The sequence below is a fragment of the Eubalaena glacialis genome, chromosome 5 (assembly GCF_028564815.1).
Source record: "Eubalaena glacialis isolate mEubGla1 chromosome 5, mEubGla1.1.hap2.+ XY, whole genome shotgun sequence".
Lineage (NCBI taxonomy): Eukaryota > Metazoa > Chordata > Mammalia > Artiodactyla > Balaenidae > Eubalaena > Eubalaena glacialis.
This window is the reverse complement of record NC_083720.1, coordinates 115,282,172-115,304,594: the sequence shown is the minus strand read 5'-3', so window position 1 is coordinate 115,304,594 and position 22,423 is coordinate 115,282,172. Positions and strand designations below refer to the sequence as shown.

The following is a 22,423-nucleotide window of genomic DNA, read 5'->3' as shown; positions in this document are numbered from 1 at the left end:
TTGTGGTTGTTCGCCTAAGGGCTTGGGGTCTCTGGAGTTGGCTCCTGCACAAACGTGGGACACTCGGCTCTGGCCGTGAGGCCTCCATCCCACTTGTTCCATCTTTGTTTAAATAAACAGTATGGTCTATCTCCCTGTTAGGAAAGGAAGCCATTTAAACACACTTTATTCTACCCACACAGCCCGCTGGTATGCTCCAAGTGTGTCAGAAACGATTGCCCAGATTTTCTTCTCTCCAGGTTCATAATGATCCTGAGATGCTTTGCTCACCACCCAAAAGTGTTTTGTGTGAAACCGGGCCCATTGCTCCCCGGTGAGTCCTTGGCCACTGTAATGTTGTGATTTATAAGGAGAAATATATATTTGGTCTTCGTCCTTTTTCTTTTGAGTCACACCCGCCTGATATCCAGGGAGGGGAGAGGGTTGAACTAAGTGCTAATGGCCAGTGATTCAGTCAACCATGACTATATAATGAAACCTCCATAAAGCCCCGCAATGGTCGGGTTTGGAGAGCCTCTGGGTTGGTGAACGCTGGGAGAGAGGCAGCCTGGAGAGAGCATGGAAGCTCCCCGCCCTTTCCCCACCCTTGCCCCGTGCATCTCTGCATCTGGCTGTCGCTGAGTTATAGCCTTTCGTAATAAACCAGCGACCTGGTAAGTAAAATGCCTCTGAGTTCCGTGAGCCGCTCTAGCAAATTAATCGAACCCAAGGAGGGGGGTCGTTGACACCTCTGATGTATAGCCGGTTACTCGGAAGCACAGGTGACAGCCTGGACTTGTGAGTGGCGTCTGAAGTGTGTGTGTGTGTTGGGGGTGTCAGGGGAAGCCTTGTAGGACCGAACCCTTAACCTGTGGGGTGCGCTGCCATCTCTGGCTAGACAGCGTCAGGCCTGAGCAGAACTGAAGGACACCTTCATGTCTGGACCATTGATTGCTTGGTGGGGTGGGGACATCCTCCCCCTGCCTTACACACACCCACCCTTTGGAACTGGGGATGGAACACCTGTAGCACAATATGTTCTCGTGATCACCCGCGAGAATACGAGAGGAGGTTTGCACCATGATGGGTCCTTTGCCTTTTTGTGCAACTGCTGTCATTCAGTACCCACTCTGAGCCAGAGTTTCCGGGATCATGAGAGAAAACTCTTGAAGGAGGTGCTTGCTCTGATAGTACATTATGTTGAGAAGGCAGACACCGAAATGATTGTGATTCTAGTAATAGTGCCTTAGTAGAAGGCTGTGAGCACAGTGGAGGGAGAGGGTAGTTCCATCTTGGAGTAGGAAGCCCAGAAGCCTTCCCGGAGAAGAGGACACTGAAGCCAGACTTTGCAGGATGACAAGGCATTTGTCAGGCAGGGGGAGGGGAAAGCACATTGCAGGGGACGGTTAGGGTAGGTGCAAAGGCCCGGAGGCACAGAGGGATAGTGGATCCGTTAAGAGATGGGGAAGTTTGTGGAGGTTAAATTGTGAAGGCCCTTAAATCCGCATGAGAAGAAAGAAGCCCTTGACAAGTTTTAAGCACGGAAGTGAGCCCTGGGGGCTGGTAGGATGGCTGGGGTGAGAGTGGGGAGAGGATGAGCCAGCCCGGCTGTGACTGGTCCCGATCGTGGCTTAGGCGGTGGCGGACTGGGAACGGACCTGCAGACACTGAACGCTGGCCCTTTTTGGCTTTCCAGGTATCTGATCCCTTGCAATCACATGATGCTGAGTCAGAGGTGGGCTGTGAAGGAGAGAGACTGTTACTCTGTTTCTGCGGCCAAGCTGCTCGCCCTGACCCCCGTCTGCTGCTCCAGCGGGATCACCCTGACGCTTGGGAACCAAGAGAGGGATTATATTCTCTGGTCAAAGTGCACGCATGATAGTCCAGGTAGGAGTGTTACCGACCTGGGTCCTTGATTCTTTAATCAATAGAAATTGAAGAGAGGCCAGGTGAGAAACTCAGGCAAGGCCTTATTGGGACTCGTGTTACAGCCCGAGGGAGGGAGAACAAGAAACAGCTTCCCTTGCTTGCTCCCCAAGGTGGGGCGAGCTGGTCCCTTAAGTGGGGTGAGGGGGGGGTGCGAATTGGTGGGTCAGGCCAGGGATCCTGTGCAGGGCCCTGCTTTTGCCCCTGACACCTCAGAAGTGGCAGTTGGGTTTTGGCCTTTTTGTATCTTGTCGTTCACAGTTTGCCCCAACTGTGAATGCACGCAGTTATTTTTAGCCCCTTATAGTTTCTTTGTATTCTGTTGCTGGAGGAGCCGAAGACATGTTTGTCCAGGTCCAGGCGCTGCAGCGAAGGGTCCCAGGTCCCAGCCTGTCAGGGGAGGACCTCTCGAGTGATAATCTTTCAACAAAAGGATGCCAAATTCCATCTCTCCTTGGATTTGTCTGTCTCTAGGTAGACAGGGAGTGATGCAGTGAGTCCCATTTCTTTTATGACTGACTACCTGGGGGTCCTTTTCTGCTTTGTAAAGAGTTCTGGACATTTGGTAATCAGCGTTCCTTGACGTGCCCAGCTCTTACCTACTCAGTGTTCCCAGACCTTTATTTTAACTAGGCTTCCTAGCGCCATCCTCAGAGCCCAGTATGAATAGTGTACCCGCGTGTCTTTTTAAACAAGATGGGGCTGAGGGTGTGGAGGTGGCTCTAGCTAAGACAGAATTAGCCCTTATGTTAATTTCCAAAGGGACCCATTTGTGGATGCTTTTGACTGCCAATGATATATCATTCTAAAATGTGAAATGTCTGATATGGCAAGAGTATATGATTCATTTGATTGACATCATGAGGGGTTTTTCATAAATACTTATGGTCCCAGAAGTCACAGTACCCTGTGGTGTTTGCCAGCCACAGCTGATCTTGTACAAGTAAGATTTAAATGGCCCCCCTGTGTCAACCGCGGCTCTCCCTCTGGCAGGCAGCAAAGGGGCGTTTGTGTGTCTTTGGTGGTCAGAAGGCTGCTTCGGCTCAGGAGAGTCTGCCTATCCTGTGACTGCTAGGAAATGGTCCCGGCCTCATGCTGACTTCTGTGTTTCCATCTATATTCTGATCTCCCCCCAACAGTGTCCTTCTGTCCGCCCAGCAGTAGTCCTCTTCGATAAAAAGTATTCTGTCTAAGAGCTGGGCTACTTGACTAAGAAAATGTCAGCATATTTGGTATAAATGTAATTTTTAGAATTTAAGGTTGTCTTACTGATTCTCAGTTTTTAAATAAAGATACAGTGTATCATGGAAATTAATACTTTATGTGGCAGTGTAACAAGCTGTACTTTCAGTATATTTTCCTGTTAGGTAAACTAGTATGCATATCTTACATTTTCCTACCCAATTGTCATTTTTAAACACGTATTTAAAAATTGATGTCTTTTTTATTTACTAAAAAAGTTGTTTTAAGAATGAGTCTGTGGCTGACCTTTCTGCAGAATTCAAATTTCAAGTTAAACGTATGATGGTTGAGTGCCTGCAACTCGCCACGTTCTTTCCCTGTGTTATCACATTTAATCCTCTGAAGACAGTATTCCCATTTTATAGATGAAGAAATAGACTCCGAGTGAGGGATTGACTTATTTAAGGTTACACAGTCGGTAGGTTCTCTGATTCCAAATTCCATTTCTTTCCGCTCTCCTCTCTCTGAGGTTGCCTTATGGTGGCTAAGTGCCCTGATGGTTACACAGGTAGGTAGGTGGGTAGATAGATAATGTGATTTTTGTGCAGTAGTTAAGAGCTAGGATTCTGATTCTCGGCTCTGCTCCTTCCTTGGGCAAACTACTTGATCTTTCTAAGATTTTTTCCTCATCTGCTTTCCTCAAAGGGTTATTCCAAGGATAAGTGATGTAGGACATACAAAGCTGTTAGAAAACTACCTAGTATATAGTAAGTGCTAAATAAATATTATCAGTAGTCAAAGTGGATAAGAGGTAAACTTTTAACAGTAGAGCTGTAAAAAATGGATTATGTCCACCCTAACGACGTGAAAATGTGTATTCTTAAAGGTTCACTTGTGGCCCAGTCAGGTAGAGATTTAGACAATGAATAGGGTTGAAAGGTGTGGCATCGAACGAAAAAAGGAGAGAGGTTGATGTAAGACAGCTTTTGCTTGACTTCTGGCTCTGCCACTGACTCGTTGGGTGATCATTGTCTCTGAGCCTAAATTTCTTCATCTGTAAATGGAGAAAATAGTATCTCCATGTAGGGTTGTTGTGAGGATTAAATTAGATAGCACTGAGAAAGCACCTGCCATGTAGTAGATGTTTAAGAAATGGTAGAGTTTGTGTTTTCCCTTATCTGAGTTCTTTTTTTTTTTTTCCTAAAGGAAAATGTAAACTTAAATGCAGATGTTTTCATACCTATTTCAGTTACGCGGTTGAGAGCTTTTAACATCAAAGGTAGTCAGGGTATCATTCTTAGGTTAAAAGGGCTATTTTGGGAGTGAATATGACTTTATCTTAAGTCACTATTTGGTACATATAATTCCCAATAATTCCCAGGAAGGCAGAATGAATGAAGAGGCTTTTCGAAAAACCCAGGGTTTTCTAGAGAAAATCTGTTTCCCAAATTCATGGATTATATAGGCTTTCCACTTTAGAGTCAAAGTAAAAATCTTTTTAATTGCCTACTCAGTGGCAGGTACCATATTGGATATATTACCTAACTTAATCCTCCTGTTACCGACCAGGGTTCTTGGCCTTCCCCAATCAACAGAAGTTGACTAGAGGCCAGACAAGAAATTCAGGCGAGGCTTTATTGGGTCCCCTGCTGGAGCAGTGGGGGAGTGAGAGCAAACAACAGGTTCCCTTGCTTGCTCGCTCCCTGAGTGGGGGCCGAGCTGGTTCCTTCTATGGGGTGACGGTAGGGGTGTGTCCAGGGGTCAGGCAGGAGGGCTGGCTTAGGCGTTTCGCCCACCCCTTAGGTGGTGGTGTGTGCAGGGGGCATGCGCAGTACCCTGCTTTTGCTCCCGACACCCTGTTTTTGCTCCCGGCTCTTCAAAAGTGGCAGTTGGGTTTTTTGGTCTCTGAATCTTTTGGGTCCAGAATTTGCCCCAACTGCGCATGCACGCAGTTAGTTTTAGTCCCATACAGTCTCTTTGTATTTAGTTGCTTGAGGAGAGGTGTGTCCAGGTGCAAGCATTGCAGCACTGCAGCAAAGGGCCCCAGGTCCCAGCCTGTCTCACTCCCAACAACTTGAGAGGTTGCCTTCATTAGCTCACGTTTCTCTAAAGACTGATACCAAGTAACAGACTTCTGTTGGTGATGGCCAGTATCTGACCAGCCAGATTGGTTTTGTATCTTCTATGAGGATAGAGTTTCTATTCTTATTTTTCCTTATTAAAATCTAACTTTTTTTTATTGTTTGGAAATCATTTAATCAGAAATTTTTAGAACCAAAGTAGCTGGTGGGACAAAGCCTTGGCAGCCCGATGAGTTGCATTCCCATCCATTGACTGTGTCCCCCCGCCCGGTTCTGACTTCTGTGTCTCCCGGGGCAGGGCCCTCAGAGCAGCCGCCCCCCGAGGCGTTCTCGCCGTCGGCCTGCATCGTGGAGTACGGCAAAGCCTTGGACATCAGCTACCTGCAGTACCTCTGGGAGGCCCACACCAACATCCTCCGCTGCATAAGGGATTGCCACGTGTGGTCCGCCCTATACGATGGAGACTCCCCCGACCCCGAGGCGCTTTGCCCGGCTCTGCTGGGCCCGCCTGAGGAGAGGGCTCCCGGTGCCACCTACCCTGTGCTCAGGCTCCCGCAGCAGGTCCTCGGGACGACGGGGCCCCAGCTGGCTCCCGGAAAGGAGAAGACCCACACGGAGCTGGAGTGGGACGACAGCTACGACGCCGGGATCTCCTCGGGGGTGGGCGGGGGCTGCCCTGGGCCGTATGAGGATGCAGAGAACTCGGGCCCCCCGGCCCCCGTGGATCCTCCCAGACACATCCAGGAGATGAAGAAGAACGCCATCCTGCTCTTCAAAGGGGCCTACATCGAAGAGTCTGACTTCCAGGACGACGTGATGGTGTACAGGTTGTGTGCTGAGAAGGATGCTGAGGACAGCAGCGGTTCACGGGAGGACGCCGCGAGGCCCCCAACCCAAGCCCAGACCCAGGTCCAGGGTCCCCCCGTGAGCAACGGCCCCCTGCCCGGCCCTCAGCCAGAGACAGATTCAGAGGAGGAACATGGTAGGGACGATTCGGACGTGTTTCACGGTGTGTCCAAGGAACCAGGAGGAGAGAATGAGCCTGAAGTCGCCCTAGAATCAAGCCCCGAGTTAGCGGCCCCCGCCCCCGAGGCAGAGCACGGCGCACGCCTGACAGTGACTAACCCCGAGGGTGAAGATTTCATTGCGCAGTATGACCAAATCATTAAAGAACTGGACTCCAGCACCGAGGGCTTGATGGAGCAGAATTTCTCCTCACCTGATCCCTTGCTTCTTACAAAGGAGCCGGAAGAGGAGGAAGATGAGAGCAAAGGAGAAGAGGAGGAGGGGAAGAAGGAAGCAGAAGGGGAGGAGGATGACTTTGACCCTTTCGTAGCTGAGGCTTCTGCCGCAGAGACCCAGCCGTCCCCGTTTGGAGCGAGAGATGAGGCTGCCTTTGCCCGTCACCGTCCCGCGAGGACTCAGAGCACCCCATTCACAGGTGACGCTCTTAGATTGCTCTGTGGTTTCTGCTTTTGAAAGCGCTTGTACGTATTGCACCAGGAGCGTGAGGTAGGTGCAGGTAAGGAGCGTTATCAGTTTACCTACCAGAGGGGTGGAATATTTTTGTAAGGAGCAGGGAGGGGTGGTTTTATTTTTATCTTATTCTGTCGTTTTTTTTTTTTTTCCCCCCAGCAAATTAGAGGTTGAATTTTGCCATTGAGTAACTTCCCTTGATATGCCTTTGATAAAGTAGTAGGACTGACTAAACCACACAAGAAATCCAGTCTCATTATTTAATAGCCTCATTTCCTCTAGCCTAATTTATTTTTCTCCTTACCATTTGTTTTTATGTATATTTAAAAAAAAAATTACAGTTTCCCTCACTGGCATGTGTGCTTCCTGAGGGCACAGGTGTTTGCTTGTTCTCTGCTCTATCCCTGGTGCTGAACAGTGGAGAGGGCACATAGTAGGTACTCAGAATACCCCTTGAATCAATGTGGCTGTGTACACACAGCAGTGGCCATTGGGGTTAGTCGTGCCTTTGCCTGGGCCTGGGAGCTCATTTCAGTTAATCACAAAATCTTCATCCAAAAATAAGTAGAGTAGACCCACATAAACTCATCACTGTGCTAAAGAGTGGCTGTGTTCCAGTGATAAACCCCTAACAGCAGGTAGAAATCACGGATGAGGCAAAGGGGTAGGATAGGGTATCAGGTAAGTGAATTGAGGTTAGGAATTATGATAGAATTATTATCATTAAATTATTACCCAAGTAAAATTGTTACTGAACTCAGGTTTGGCTGCTTGCTGCTTCAAAGCCAATACTTGTCGGTAGGAAAAGAAAGATTGCTTTATTCAGGAGGCCGGCAACCTGAGAAGAAGGTGGACTCGTGCCCAAAAGCCCATTCCCCACTGCCGATCAGGGGGCAAGAGCTTTTAAAGGGGAGCTTCAGGGGTGTATAGGCGGAGGGAGGGGGCTCCCTGCAGAAACAGCACAGTCAGCTCTGACAGTCTTCTTGAAATTCGTCACGCAGTGGTCTGATCAGCATCGTCATCTCGATTGTTTTAAGTACAGTTAGTCTTCAGTTCCAGGGTCGGTTTGTTCCCATTTCTCTGAGGCCAGTTCTTAGAATTGCGGCAGCTTATGTCAGGGATACAGTCAGGTCATCATGTAGTTATCTTCTTCCACCTGGTGAGGGTTTCAGTATCTACAAAACAGCTCAAAGGATATGGCTCAGAATATTATCTACAGCCCTTGAGGAGGAACTAAAGGGCCTTGACTTTGTTTCATGGCTAGACTGTTATTATTTTGTCTTGCTTGACTATTTTCCTTTGCTTTTTTAGTTTCTCATTTCTCTGATTAAATTTATTCTTTGGCTAAAGTTTTTCTACAGGCAAGAGGCAGGTGGAGGACATGGAGGGGGTGGGGGAGGGGGTCTGTCCTGGGAAGGCCCCACAGGGTCCTGCTCTGTTACAAAATCTGAATCTGCACATCGTGGTACAGAGGGACCTGGTACAGAGGAGGGGTCCTCAGGCTCAGGGATAGCTGGGGTGGGGCCCCTGAATGGTGTTCAGTTAGAGGAGAGGGTCCTAAGGAGCAGACATCTCAGCGGGACGGACTGGCCTTGCAGTCACACCTGTGGGGACTCCTGGCTCTGGCGCTTCCAGCCGTGTGGCCTTGGTGCCCTAACTCTGGGAGGAGCAAATGTGATCCTGGGCTCGGGTGGTGGGCCGTGTCATTACTGTTATCACAGGCAGCCTCTGGCAGCCTCAGCTGAGGCTTGTCCTTCCCCGGCCAGCAGGGGGCAGCTCGGTGGGCGGAGATCATGCTCCCACCTCCTTGGATCACCCAAAATACACGAAGTCACAGCATCTTCGGGTCCAGCCAGGTAGGCTTAACGTGATCTCAAGGAGCTCTTCCGCCCTCCTCCAACTTTTAGTCCTCTGTTTATGGATGCCTGAAAATTTATTTAAACAGGGAGAAAGCTTTTAATTCCACAATTAAAAGGCTTGAGGTTCTAGCGGAGATAACATTTCAGTGTGAATGTGTTTTAATTAAAATTCAATCAGTCAATCATAAGTAAAAAGGATTAGATAATCTGGCTCTTCCCAGTTGATAAGGGGAGAGGGAGGGGAGGGGGCGGGGGAGAGGGAGGGGAGGGGGCCGGGGGAGAGCTTGGTGGGAGGAAGAGGGCAGAGTAGCCTAGCTCAGTCCCAACTCTGCCCTAGGGCTGCCCCATTTACTCTCCCCCAGCAGGAATCCTAGCTTTGTCTGCAGTGTTCTCCAAGACATCAGGACTACCCACTGCTAATGAAGATTGTTCTTTAGAATGCCAGCCTATTCTTACAAAGGAGCTTCATCCCTGGGCAATATGTAAATTGAGGGAAAAAAGTATAGCTTAGGGCGAAAAAAAAAGAAAAAAAAAAGCTAATACACCACTTATAAAATAACATCAATATTTTGAATATGATACATCTGAACACCGCCAAAACATAACCTGAGATTTGGATACATATAGGTAATTTTAACTAAAACGTTGCCTGTTTCCTCCTTTGAAACTTGTACACAGCTTCTCTTTCCACGTTTGTGAACTTTGTAGTGTCCAAACTTCTGAGTTTGTTCTGCAGCATTTGGCTTAACTTCCCTCTCTCCATGGAATCCTGATTTCCGCTGAAATGAATTTGCTTCTCAGCAAAATCAAAGCATTCCATTTCATTTATCTAATTAATTTTATTTATTCATGAAGTCAGCAATCTTTTATTGATCCCCTAATAGTTGGCAGGTTCTGTGCTAGGTACTAAGGACACAAAAATGAAGGGATTTGTAGACTTTCAGAGGAGACATCAACAAAGAACTATACTCTCTTAGTGAGAAATGTGTTATTAGTCATTGTATCCAAATCCTATGGGAGCCCAGTGTGGGGAGTGGGAAAGGCTTCACAGAGGAGGGGCACAGTGAACAGAAGCTTCTGGGTAAAAGGAGCTGAGAATGACAGTCCAGTCAGAGGAAACAACAGGCAAAGAAAAGGAGCCGGACAGCGCATGGGGGTGACAAGGCATGGGTCTTGGGGGGCAGAGAGGAAGCCACAAAATTGGTTGGTGCCGGCTCTGGAGGGCCTTCGGGCCACGCTGAGGAATGGGGGCCTTGTGCTCCTGGCACTGAAGATGCCCTGGAATTATCAGAGTTGGCGAGTGATGTGACCAGATCAGTGTTTGGAAAGGCCAGCCTTGGAGAGTGGGGAGAGAGCACTGGGGTGAGGAGAGGTTGGTGCCAGGAAGATCAAAGTAAGAGACTTGTCATCGTATCAGGATTTGGAATGCACCAGTAATAATGTTTCTAGGAACATTTTCACAGCTGTGCTCACATGGACATGCTGAGATGTGTACACAAAGATGTTCACTGCAATGTTGTTTATAATAGAAAAAGACTAGAAATAACCTATATGTCCACCAGTAGGGGACTGTTTTGCTAATGCAACACCCATGGCAACAAAGTATCTTGTGAATGAATGAGACAGTTCTGTGTGTGCTGATGTGGGACGGTCTCTGGGAGATATTGTGCAGTGGAAAAGCAAGGGGCTGAACAGTGTACAGACAGTGTTGTCATTTTATCATTTGTTTTTAAAAAAAATACCAGGAGATACACACACACACACACACACACACACACACACACACACACCCTGGGAGGCAAGATAGTGTGTTGGTTAAGAGTCCTGGCACTGGAAACAGATGGTCTGAATTAAAATTGTGACTCCATTTACTAACTGTGCACTTGGCATTCTGGTCATCTTTAAATGTGGATAAATAATAAGCACACTTTGTAGGGTTTCTGTGAATATTTAAGTTGATACTTTAAGAGTGCTTAGAACACTGCCTGGCACATAATAAGTGATTAATAAATGTTTTGAATGATAATTCAGTTATTAGTACTTATTACATATGTGAAACATTTCTGGAAGAATACACTTGGATCTGTTAACATGGGTTGCCTCCAGGGAGGAGGCCTGTTCTTTATTTTATATTCCTATACTGCTTGAAGCAGAAACATTTTTAATCATTTTAGTCTTTATTAAAATAGAAAAACCGTTGCTGAAGTCCAGACAAGAAATGAGGAGCTCTGGCGTCAGGCAGTTCTGGCAGGGGAGGTGGCGGCGGTGCGCGTTTGGGAGACGTTCCAGGGTGGACTCCGCAGAGCTGAGGCGCAGAGTGATGGCAACTCCCCTTGGAGTCTGGGAGCCGGGGTGGGGGGCCACTGAGGCAGGGAAAAGAGGGCTTGAGGGGAGAGAAGGAAACGGCATAGTATTAGTTGTTCTGAAAATTCAGTATTTTATGGGTGCGGAATTTATCTGTCTTCCTGGAAGAAAAGGTGAAAAAATACACCCTCCATCCCCGCTCCCCCCCACCTGTGGCTTTCTGAATTGTAGCTGAGTTTTCTCGTTTTCAGCTGCTTGCCAGTTTCCCCTAGCAACTGCATTTTGCTAAGGAGGTTTTTTTTTAAGTGCTGGAAAGCAACTAAGAATAAAACAGGAACTTGAAAGTGTTTAATATATGTTCCTTACTGCACACGCCTAAGAAGCTGTAATTAATGTTGTTAGTGGATTACAATGACAGTCTGCTGACCTTGACCTAATATTCTGTCGTTCAAGTGAGACAGTGATGACCCTGACTCTCACGGGGCGCGGGGCAGGCTGGGGTTTTTCCTCCCTCTTAGTAGTGATGGACTGTAGACTCTCTCCCCTGCCACTGCACCGTGCAGCTTTCGTGTTTGTAGGATGGCCAGGTGAGGCCAGCTCTAGTCTGGGCCTATGGCAGAGAAGCTGAGGGCTCCACTAAGGAGACAGGTTTTATAGGAGACTCTTCCCACCCAAGTATCACCTGATTCACCTGTCTCTGCTCCTCTGGAAGGAAATAGATGCTGAGCCTCAGGGACTGCAGGGAAAGCCCGGGTCTGGGATGGAGGAGTGAGGACAGCGGCAGCCTTCCCCTGTCTGCCTGGAAGACTGGAATTAAGAAGAGCTACCGGTGACATTTTCGGGGTTCTTGATGGAACCCCATCAAGTTGCTTTCAAAATGGGGTTCCAGTCCAGAGTTTCTGAATGTGTTTGGCAAACTCTCCCAGTTTTGTAAGCAAGGGCTCTCTATTCAAAGAATTCATTGACCTCCTGTGTCATGGAAAGTGACTCAGGAGCTCTGCCCCCCACCCCCAAGGATGGGGAAGTTGGGGCTAATCTCAACACACAAAGGGAAAGTGTCTCTTCTGAGTTCCGAGGCCCCTTAGAAGACATCCTCTGTGCTTGTGGCACCGGGAATATTGCCATTATCCTGTTACTTGCCGGTGTGGTTTGCTGTTCCCATTTCTCACAGACAGCTTCTGCTTTCTTACAAAGGGTTTACCCTCTTCCGCTACCAAGGCTTCTGAATGAAGCATCTTGTGATGAAGTATGTTTTTGTTAAACTCATATTAATGTTGGTGGAATCTTCATAAGGCATATTTATTTATCAAGGGTTATGTGCTTTTGTCATAAATATGCCATCGTTTAGTGACATCATCAATAGCTCCACTGGGGGAAATAGAAATTTCTCATTGATTTTGTTTAATGGACCACTTTTATGGTGAAAATGGAAAACATCTTCAAGTAGTTTTATTAATGCCAGATTTATTGTCTGGATTTTCCCTGTCTTCAGTGAACTCAAACAGAAAGCATATTATTTTTCTAGTGACCCAGATTAGTCACAGTTTCTTTTTGCCTATTGTTTTTTTACAAACTGCTTTTATAGTGATAGGGATTTTCTTGTTTAAGGAACCTAGGACACACCAAACTCCAGCTCCCCAAACTGAGTCCCTTCCCTCTCTCTCACCCCCACCTCCCCCTGAAAATTAAAGCATGGCTCTAAAATTACAGCCAAGCCCACCTTTACCTCTCATCTTCTTTTCTTTTGGTTCTTCCACATTGTGACACTGACAAGACAGAGTGTTTCTCAGGTGCTTTTGGGGGATAGACAGTCCCCCGTTCACAGTGCTGCTGTTTGGTAAACATAGTTGTATGTGTTTGCTATTCTTTAACGACACGAAGATTTTTTTGTTACTAAAACTTTTGATGGCCTCTAATGTTTGCATGACGCCCTACAGCACGCAGCATCACGGGATGATGAATGCCATGTTTTTGAGCACTGGCAGCCCCAGGAGATACAGAAATAGTATGAAAAGTATATTTTGATTTTAAAAATTAAATTATTGGTCATCTGGTTTTTTTAAAGGTCTATGATAATTTTCAAAGTATTAAAACTGCTCTGGGAGTCAAAATACTAGCTACCACGCCCATGTTTCTGCTTTCTTTTTGTGGCGGTGGTGTGTTTTGTGGTTTGGTTTTGAGGCAGGAGGCGACCTGCCTGCGTCGGCTGCACTTGTCTGAATTTGTTTCGCACCCGGTGGCCCTGGGGTGGCTCCGGCGGCTCCTCGGTTTTTGGGAGAGGTGGCCCGTGCCCCCAACCGGCCCTGAAGCCTCGTGTCCTTCCACAGGCCCGTTCATCAGTGTGGTCCTGTCCAAGCTGGAGAACATGCTGGAGAACTCGCTGCACGTGAATTTGCTGCTCATCGGCATCGTCACGCAGCTGGCCAGCTACCCGCAGCCCCTCTTGCGCTCCTTCCTGCTCAACACCAATATGGTCTTCCAGCCCAGCGTGCGCTCCCTCTACCAGGTACCACCCCGCCCCGCCCCGTTCTCATTCATTTGCTCTCCTGCCCCTTCTGTTACCTGTTACGCTGGTTGTGTTGATTTTTCTAGACAAACTGCGAAGCTTTAGAGGCTTCGTTTGGTTTGATGTTTCGAGAGGGCCCTCCCCAGAAGACCCAGGCAGTTAAAGCCCTGTCGTTCCTGCGGCGGGGCCTCTGCCTGACAGATGTCCTGATGACGCAGGGTGCAACTCTGTGCTGAAGCGTTCGCGTCATTAGCGCTGGTTTTGACAGGTCCTCGCGTCTGTGAAGAACAAGATTGAGCAGTTGGCCTCTGTGGAGACGGACTTCCCGGGCCTCCTCATCCAAGCCCAGCAGTACCTGCTCTTCCGCGTGGACCTGTCCGACCCGAGCCCTGAGGCACCCACCAAAGGTCAGCCGCTCCTCCCTTGCCCCAGCTTCCCAACCTGGAGTCACAGGTGCTGCCTCAGCTCCTGGACCCTGAAAGCATCTAAATAGATTTCCTTTTTTAAGCAGCAGGGAGGAGCCTCCTCTGAGCATCCTTAAACCCAAAGGAAAGTCTACCCTGCCCGCACCCGGCCCAGTCCCAGTTTGGAGGGTCTAGCGGGGCATTTGTTTTGCTAACCGAGAGTAGTGTAGGGCAGGAGTGAGGTGGGGACAGCTGCTAGAATAAATAACTTAGCACTTGTGGGCCAGAAGGAAGCATTATGTGCACACCCTGAGCCAGATTTTGGCCGGTCCTACCCTAAGGAGGGCATCCGTTCTCTTTATTATGTTTTCAGATACTCTCGGGCCCCAAATGAATGTGCTTTAGGGCTCTGGAAGGTAAAAACCATTCCCTTGGAGCAAGAGAAGTAAAGTTTATGCACACCTTAGCCCTCCTGAGAGCGCCTTCCATCGGCTCAGGAGGCCTGGCCAAGTGGGCGGGGAGGATGGGGTGGCTGCTGACCGGAGCCTGAGGGCCCTGCCGGTGGCCAGGCCTGGGGAGAGGGTTGCCTGGCCTCGGGTGGGCTCTGCTGGCGCAGGTTTGACGCCACCTGTCTCCTGAGCTGTGGCCTCAGCCTTGGTGAGACGGCAGGCCAGGGAACGGCCCACATTGCGCTGGCTTTCGCTCATCTCCCCTGGACAAGCCAGGCTTCTTTGTGGCAGGTGAACAGTGGAGAGAGCAGGGCTCTTGGTCCGGGGCTAAAGCATGTGATTGGGAACACGATTTGGAGTGAGAGGCAGAAATGTAACTCAGGGCAGTGTTAAACCTTTGAGGGAAGCTGAAAAAACCCCAGCCCTGTGAAGGCATGACCTTGCCTCTGTGTAGCTGTTTGAGCTCGGTCACTAGGCCTCACTGGGCCTCGTGCTCCTCGACTTTTTTTTTTAATTTTAATTTATTTATTTTTGGCTGCATTGGGTCTTCACTGCTGTGCGCGGACTTCCTCTAGTTGCATCGAGCGGGGGGCTACCCTTCGTTGCAGTGCGCGGGCTTCTCATTCGGCGGCTTCTCTTGTCGCAGAGCACGGGCTCCAGGCGCGCGGGCTTCAGTAGCTGTGACGCATGGGCTTAGTTGCTCCATGGCATGTGGGATCTTCCCGGACCAGGGCTCGAACCCGTGTCCCCTGCATTGGCAGGCGGATTCTTAACCACTGCACCACCAGGCAAATCCCTCCTCGACTCTTAAGTGAAGGGTTTGTCTTCCATCTCTCGAGTCCTTTCTGGCTGTAGGACTCGGGGTGTGAAGGGCATTAGGACACCGCAAGGCACACTTTGAAAGAAAGGGGGGCCCTGTGCCAGTGCTGAAATGAGGGGCAGCTTCTAGCCTTGGCCCTGAATGAGAGCAGGCGGGCCATCTCTGGAAGGGAGGAGTGCCCACGCCTGTGGGAAGGTGGCCTGCGGGCCCCACGTGGCCTCTCCTAGCCCCGTGGACAGTCGGCCTGTTGGCTTGTCCCTCCTGAGCAGGGGGCACGCTGCGTGACTCACCCTGCGAGAGACGGTGCCTCAGTTAGCTTTTGCGCATAACAGACCACCACAAAAGCTCAGGGGCTCAAGACAAAGCCATCACATGTGCTCGTGAGTCTGTGTGGTTGCCCGGGTGATCTGCTGGTCCGGGCGGGCGTGGCTGATGCAGGCAGGACTCTCTTGGGGGCTGCCATCAGCGGGCGGCTGGGCATCTGGGATGGCCCGGCTCACAGGGGTGGCTGCTGGCCGTGGTGATGGGGGTCCGTGTTTCTCGTCATCCAGCAGGTTAGCCCTGGTTTGGCAGCTTCATGGCTGTAGGGTTGCAAGAGTGAGAGAAGGAGCACACGCAGTCTCTTGAGGCACCAGCTCAGGACTCCACCGGGTCGATTCTGCTGTATTCTGTTGGCCAAGCCACTGGGTCAGCCCAGGTGCAGGAGTGGAGCAGACCCCCACCTCTTGATGGGAAGAGCTGCAAGAGATTATGGCAGTTCTTGCAGTCTTCCAGACAGAAGGTGACTTGAGTCTCCCCACACTGCACTCTGGGCTTGGTCTTCATTTGTATCTTGCAGTTTGTAAAGTGCTTTCCCAGACAGTTTTACTTTTCAAACAGCACTGTGCGGTGGGCAAGAAAGGTACTGTTAGCTTCATTTGCATAGAAGGAAGCTGAAGTTAGAGGCCCGGGTGTTCAGCCAGGATCACTAAGCTCGGGTGCCTACACACCCTGACCAGCCTCCTTGACTTACACTTGACTTACACGGGTGAGCATGCCTTGTGCTCTGTCCTGGCCTCAGACTGATGGTGGCGGCTGCCAGATACATGCCCAGGGGGATCTTGTTCCCACTGCGTAAGGTTGTCAATTAGGCAGCTGTGGTGGATGATTTCCAAGGTCTGTGACTCTCAGGGGACACTGACTTGTAGGAAGCTACTCTCGGGAGAGAAGGCTTCTGTTTGATGGAATTTTTCAGATTAACCTCCTAACTTCGTTGAGGTTAGCAAAGTGACACCCTCCCCTCAACTTCAAAAATCTCTCAACTCACAGAATGACGAAGGTCTCCGTCCCCTTGTACAAAGCTGAAGCCTCGCGTGTGATGTGATTGCCTATAAATGAGATGAATCTAGGAGCCCTATTCTCACCGGGACACAGAGCAATGAGTGATTAGAATCCTGTAAGAGGCCACATACTGGGGTGTCCATGTCCGTGTGCTGTGCACCTTGTCTGATGCCGCTGACAGGGAGGTGAGGGGTAACGGATTTCTCTCCTAACTTCTCAAGTCTTCCCAGTAGTATCTTGAAAACCCTTTGTTGTGGCTTTTCAGACCCAGGGCAACATTTCAGGAAACCACTCCCGGTTCTGACGTTTACTTATACTTCCCTCCTCCCTGCCTCCCCTCCGGGTGCTGCACCCGTGCCCTGGGCCCTTTTACGAGGGGCGCCCGCAGCCTGAGCTGCTCCATCACCCAGGCCCTGGTGAAACCAGCCTCCTAACGCTTCCAACAGAAGTAGAAGTCCAGGTGGACTTCCTGTGCCCCTGTCACATTGCCACTCTTGAGACTATTGGTCTCTGAGGCTGAGCTACTTGCGAGTCTTTTCATTTTCCCCTCAAGCCACAGAGGTGGTATTTTCTAGTATTTACCTGTATTCAGAGTCCTTTCACTGATCTCTGGTTCTAGAAGGGGGCCAGGTAGGTATTATCCCCATCTTGTGGAAAAGGAAACTGAGACGTTATATGATTAGCTAGTTGCCAGGTAGGGACCATAACTCGGGTCTCCTTGTCTTTGAGTTGAGTCTGACTCACGGAAGGGCCAGTCCCACGCTGACGGGACAGAACCACTGCCAGGACTTCCCTGCTGGCCCTCCGTCTCCCTCCCTGGGCGCCCGCCTGCCTTCATTAGCGAAGACAGTGTTGATTCTTAGATTCAAGCTGGGTAAATGAGCCTAAGCGATGACACTTTTTAAATTCATGGATCGAGCTGGATAAACGATCCACAAAAGCCCTTTTGGGGGAAAAGAGGAGTGAATTTGAAAGAGAAAGACGGAGATGAGGAAATGAACCAGCTCCAGGAAGATCAGGTATAGGGAGGACCTGACGTTGGTCGGTCCCTTCCCTCGTTCATTCAGCAAATGTTTATTAGCTTCCTCTGTGGATGAGGAAGCGTGTTAGGGGCCATGAAGGACACATCACTTAGGGGCTCAGCTCTCAGAAACCTGAAAGCCTGGTAGAGGAGAAAGAACATAAACAGCAACACAAGTCTGAAGGGCACTGCAAGCCCCAGTTGGTAAATAAAATGAGTGGGAGGCTAGAGCAGGGGATCACTTCCAGGGCAGGAAACGGGAGTGGTCTGTAAAGTCAGTGACGGCTGAATTGACGGTGGTGGTGTGATGGCTGACACTTACCAAGAGGTCCTTGTGTACATTACACCTATTGACTCACTTAATCCTTACAGCCGTGAGATTTTGACAGATGAGGACATTAAAATACAGAGAGGTAAAGCAACTTGCCTGATGTCGCTCAGCCAGTAAGTGGCAGAGTCTAAGCCTGGTGAGGTTTAGGTGTGCAGACACGGGCAAGGGAATGCCAGGTGGGGGAACCAGCACGAGCAGTGTGGCTCTGGGGCTGGTGCCCGGAGCGTCCCATCCCCTGCGGCATCAGCCCAGCTTCCTGGGTGAGCCTCGCCGGGCCCTTTGGAGAGCCGGGTGCCGCAGTGCTGGAGGGCTGGGGTGGAGGTACTCAGGCCTGGTCCCCCAAGGCTGGTGGCAGTGTCCTCAGGAAGGTCAACACTTTCGTACTCACTCTGTTGTCAAGACATATTGTGAGTTTCTGCTGAAAGGTAGCAGCAGGTTCTCAACAACTTCTCCAGTTCTTTATGGCATGAACTGTGATAAGCTTTAATCTAAAAGGATATTTAAAGCAGTAAAGCGGAAGTTTTTTTTTTTTTTTAACACTAAAGACGATAGTAGTGAGATGTGGAAAGCACTATAAATGTCAAGAATTTTTAGTACCACAGTTAAGCGACACTCTGAGAAGAGTGTTGAAAAATGGGACTGAATTCTACAAACCAGCCAAAATAATGAAGAGCTTGAATATAATGATTTATAAGGAGTAATGAGTCGGTTTGAGTCGGGGGCAGAAGAAGGCATAAATAATTCCTGTCAATGTGAAGGCCGGAGAGCTTCAGGAATTAAATAGTTAGGAAAGTTGAACCATTTTAATTGGTAAAACTGATTTGATATGAAAATGCAAATCACTTGGGTATGTTGAAGTTTGGTTCATATCATCTTAGACCGACATTTTTGAAACTGAAATCGAAACTCCTGGAAACCTTCCTTGAAGGGAAGGTCCAAGCCACTTGCTGCCACGAGCTGCCCACGGTGGCGGGAAGTTCCCAGTCTGGTCTTATCAGCACCCAGCTTCCTCTCCGTTATTTCCAGCCTTTAAAAGCCTTCTTCCATTCTATTCTCCACAAAGGCTGGAAGTCCTGGCCAGAAGGGGCTGGGGGTCAGCAGGGAGCCCAGGAGGCCGGAGCCCGGGCTGCGGACAGCAGGGCGTGGTGTGTGTAACCCAGGCGGCCTCCTGCAGCTCTGCCGGGTGGTCAGGGCTCAGCTGGCAAAGGGCGGACGGTCACCCCGACCCTGGGAGGCCGGGAGAGCGGGTGGGGCCCCTGGACGCCCCTAAATAACCATCGCAGTGACCTGTGTCCTCACTTGGTTGATGCGGCCGCAGGACGTGCCTTTTTCCTTCTCCCCCCTCGCCACGCCCTGGGCGGGGAGGGTTCTTGATAAACCTATATTCTTGCCACAGTTTCTACATGAAGGTCCTCCTACAGGATTTGGGATCTAACTCTCATGTCACATGTCCAGTGCTGGAGCTGATCTGGGCAGATCCGTGTGTCTCAGAGTGGAGTGGGCGGGGGGGGGGGGACTGGGGGCCGTGTCTTGAGACTCTAGTCAGAGCGGGAGCTGAACCTGCATGAGACACTCCACTCCACACCCCCCCAACACACACACTTCATTTAAGGGGTGGGCGGGAAGGGCTCTGGAGGATCACCATGGCCGTCTTCCTTCTAGTTTCAGATCCCGTTCAGGACGCCTCCAGGACAGGGAGCGGCAGGAGTTTCCTGGATGGCCCCCCACGAGTGCTTCAGCCCTTCCTGACAAACAGAGCCAAGGCGGCCGGGGCGCCCCCCAGCCTGCCCCTGCCCGTGCGGGACGCCATGCTGGCAGCCGCCCTCTTCCCCGAGTTCCTGAAGGAGCTGGCTGCCTTGGCCCAGGAACACTCCATTCTCTGCTGCAAGATCCTGGGCGACTCGGATGACAGTCACTGTTAGCTTTTTCTTTTCACATAGAGGTTCTTGTTTTTTTAAGGTTTTAGTGTCTTGACTGAACGTTAAATGCAAAGCTGCTTACAGACACCTCTACTTTGAGACTTCCTGACGATACTTGATACGTGGGGAGGGGGGTTTTCTGTGCACCTCCTCTCCCCAGCCGGATCTTCCCACCTTGTACCCCCTAGAATCTAAGTCTTGGCTCAGTTTTTCCTCCACAGAGTTCTTGGTCCTTATTCTCCCATCCCTTGGAGTCACTCAGCTTGCAGCTTAGATCACACCCAGCGAACACCGGGAGTCAGTGATTTCTGGAGGTGCCCACCTCAGAAGGCCGGCCCTTCAACAGCACGCAAGAACGCACACCTGCCCCTGTGGCCTTCTGCGTCGTGGCTTCCGTCTTATAAAGAGAAGAATAAAGATGGAGCCCTTCTTGCCTCCGTCACACAAGCACACAGCATCCGTCCCTTTGCATTTTACTTCCAAGACTTGTATTCCGCCCAACACGTGTTGCCTTAGAGTGCAGGCAAATCCACTGGTCTCAGCTCTCTGCCTGGGAAGTCAGATGTAGTTGGAGAGAATTTGGAATGCAGGGAAATGTTCTTGTTGCTCGAGGGCTTTCTCTGCTCAGTATATCACTACCTAAACACTGAAAATAGCCTTATTTTAGTAAGATTTGCACAAAATGAACTATGCCTATGCAAAATGTTACTTTGGCTTTTAGGACTTTGATCAGTGTGATGAACAAAGCGTGGTATATGCTTTGTGTAAGAAGACAACCATCATTATTTTTTTAAGTGTTTTATGAAAAACAAACTGATTCATCTGTGAAACTGTCTATCTCATAAGTGGGTTTTTTTGGAGGGGTATGGCGTGGGGGAAAGGATAAAAGTAAACTAAATACAATCTGTACAAACCTTGGTAATTGTTTTAAAATCTGTTTGCTTTTTCTAATATGTTGCACTTTGTAGAGAAACAGGAACTGTACAGCCACTTAGGGAACCAGGATGTAAAGGCAAACAGGTCGCGGGGAGCCCCGCCAAGCCAAGTGCCTGCTGGGGCCTCACTCCACACAGAAACGCTGCCTTCTGAGTAATGGGGTTCATTAGGAGGCCCCACCGTGATGTATGAGTGCCTCTCTGCTCTGCAGCCTGCTCTGCCAGGTGTAATTATACTTAGAGCCATGGTCTCCTACCACAGAGAGAGGGGCAAACACACAAAATAATTGTGGGCTAAAAAAGAACGAGACAATAAAAGACTGATATTCATGGATATTAGATTCCACTCTCCTGTACTGTGGGCAGGTGAGAAGCACGTAAGCAGGATGGACCACCCCCCCGCCCCCCACCTCCGCCCCGTTTGGAAGGAAATTGGAGGCCCCGGGTCTCTCTGTTCTTTCTGCGGGCATCTTGCTGAGCCCCGGGGGCAGTCACAGGGCTGGTGGTGGTGCCTCAGGAGCACTGGTTTGGTTTTAATCAGGCCCTAGTACAGGAGGGGCGTGGAGGAGAGAAGCACATCTGAGACGCTGCAGAGCTGAGGCTGCCTTTTGTGTTTCACGGATCTTGAAGCGAGTGAGCCAGTCCTGGAATGAAGCCTCAGGAGCTCTGGCCGGGGCTGGGTGGCTCTCAGGAGCCCAGCTTCGCGGTGCTTCCAAGTCTAGGCAAGGAACCAAAGATAGTGATTCGTTGTACATTTCTGACTTCAAACTTGTCTTGAAAGATGGTTTGCCCGGCTGCGGTGCAGCAGCCAGAATATACGAGGCCCAGCGGACTGGCCTGCTCTTGGCTTCCCGACATCCACTTGTATTTGCATAAGTGTCTCTCTCTACTGGAAAAGTCAGTGGCTCAGAGACCGAGAGAGAGGAGCAGAAGATGAGTTTCAGCTGTACTGTATTGTCCTCCAACTTTGTTTTGCACAAGTATTTATCTTCCAGTTTGGACTCACCAGGTATATAAGATGCTAAAGTCACGTCTGAGAGCCATATTCTTCAGCTTTCTGGTCTGATTTCCACGTCTCTCCATTATCTGGTGATGGTGTCGATTCTTCTCCTTGAGTCCATGTTGCTCTATTATAGAAAACCACAGTCCCCTTTGTGGAAGGCATCATCTGGGAAAGAGTATTTTTTTAAGTAGGTACTTAAAAAAAAAGTAGATTTGCTTTAAAGGAGGACAGAGATGACTGGTGTGGGGTGAGAGACAGGAAAATTAACTAACTCCCATGGTGGGGTGCTGGTAGCAAACCCACATGACAACCCAATCTATTTGGAGGTGGACACCAGTTCAGGTTTCTGAAACCACTGCAGCCCTCCACCAGAGTACTGAGTCCAGGGTTTCTCAAAATGAAGTCAGAAAATGGATCTGGAAATATATTCTAGGGAACTGGTGAACCCATGCAGTTGAGGGGAACAGCCAGGTGGGTTAGGTTAAGGATGGTTCGGGGGTGGTGTGGACATGCAAGAGGGAACACAGCAGAAACCGGAAGCTAAAATAGGAGAAGAACAAATCCTGGGGGGTTTGGAGGAATGAACACTGATCTAGGCAGACAGGAAGATACTGAACAGCAGGGGGTGGCGATGGGAATTCCTTGATGGGAAAAATCTCGGTAATGAAGTAGAATATTCTAGTCATAAAGTAATAGGTGACACCCTTAGAAATCTCTTTTGCATGAGTTTGGGGAAAGATTTTTGAACGATACTTGGCATGCTTTAAAATGTGCCAGTGCGTGGATGATTTGCATGCGACAGGCCCCCAGGACTCAGTGGACACGGGCTTTGGTGCAGCCCCTGAGGTTGGCGTCGCTGTGTCGAGCCTGGTGGCCCGGGGCAGCAGAGGTGAGTCACCGGTTCCTGG

General features: G+C 49.7%; 2 protein-coding genes across 3 annotated transcripts in view; one reads left to right on the top strand and one right to left on the bottom strand.

The window, feature by feature from the left end:
* FHIP1A (FHF complex subunit HOOK interacting protein 1A) overlaps positions 1-20,348 on the top strand; it is a 262,975-nt gene extending 242,627 nt beyond the window's left edge. Inside the window, exons 9-13 of the mRNA XM_061192540.1 lie at positions 1,676-1,866; positions 5,467-6,609; positions 13,135-13,313; positions 13,582-13,720; positions 19,321-20,348. Of these exons, the coding sequence (XP_061048523.1) occupies positions 1,676-1,866; positions 5,467-6,609; positions 13,135-13,313; positions 13,582-13,720; positions 19,321-19,580 (1,912 nt within the window). The 3' untranslated portion in view covers positions 19,581-20,348. The remainder of the gene's footprint in view (positions 1-1,675; positions 1,867-5,466; positions 6,610-13,134; positions 13,314-13,581; positions 13,721-19,320) is intronic.
* GATB (glutamyl-tRNA amidotransferase subunit B) overlaps positions 10,722-22,423 on the bottom strand; it is a 91,503-nt gene continuing 79,801 nt past the window's right edge. The window contains exon 14 of one of the 2 annotated variants that reach the window (XR_009701130.1): positions 10,722-10,886. The gene's annotated coding sequence lies outside the window, so the exon portion shown is untranslated. Of the gene's footprint in view, positions 10,887-13,565; positions 13,592-22,423 lie in introns of those variants that run through there. The other variant, XR_009701131.1, reaches the window with a different exon arrangement.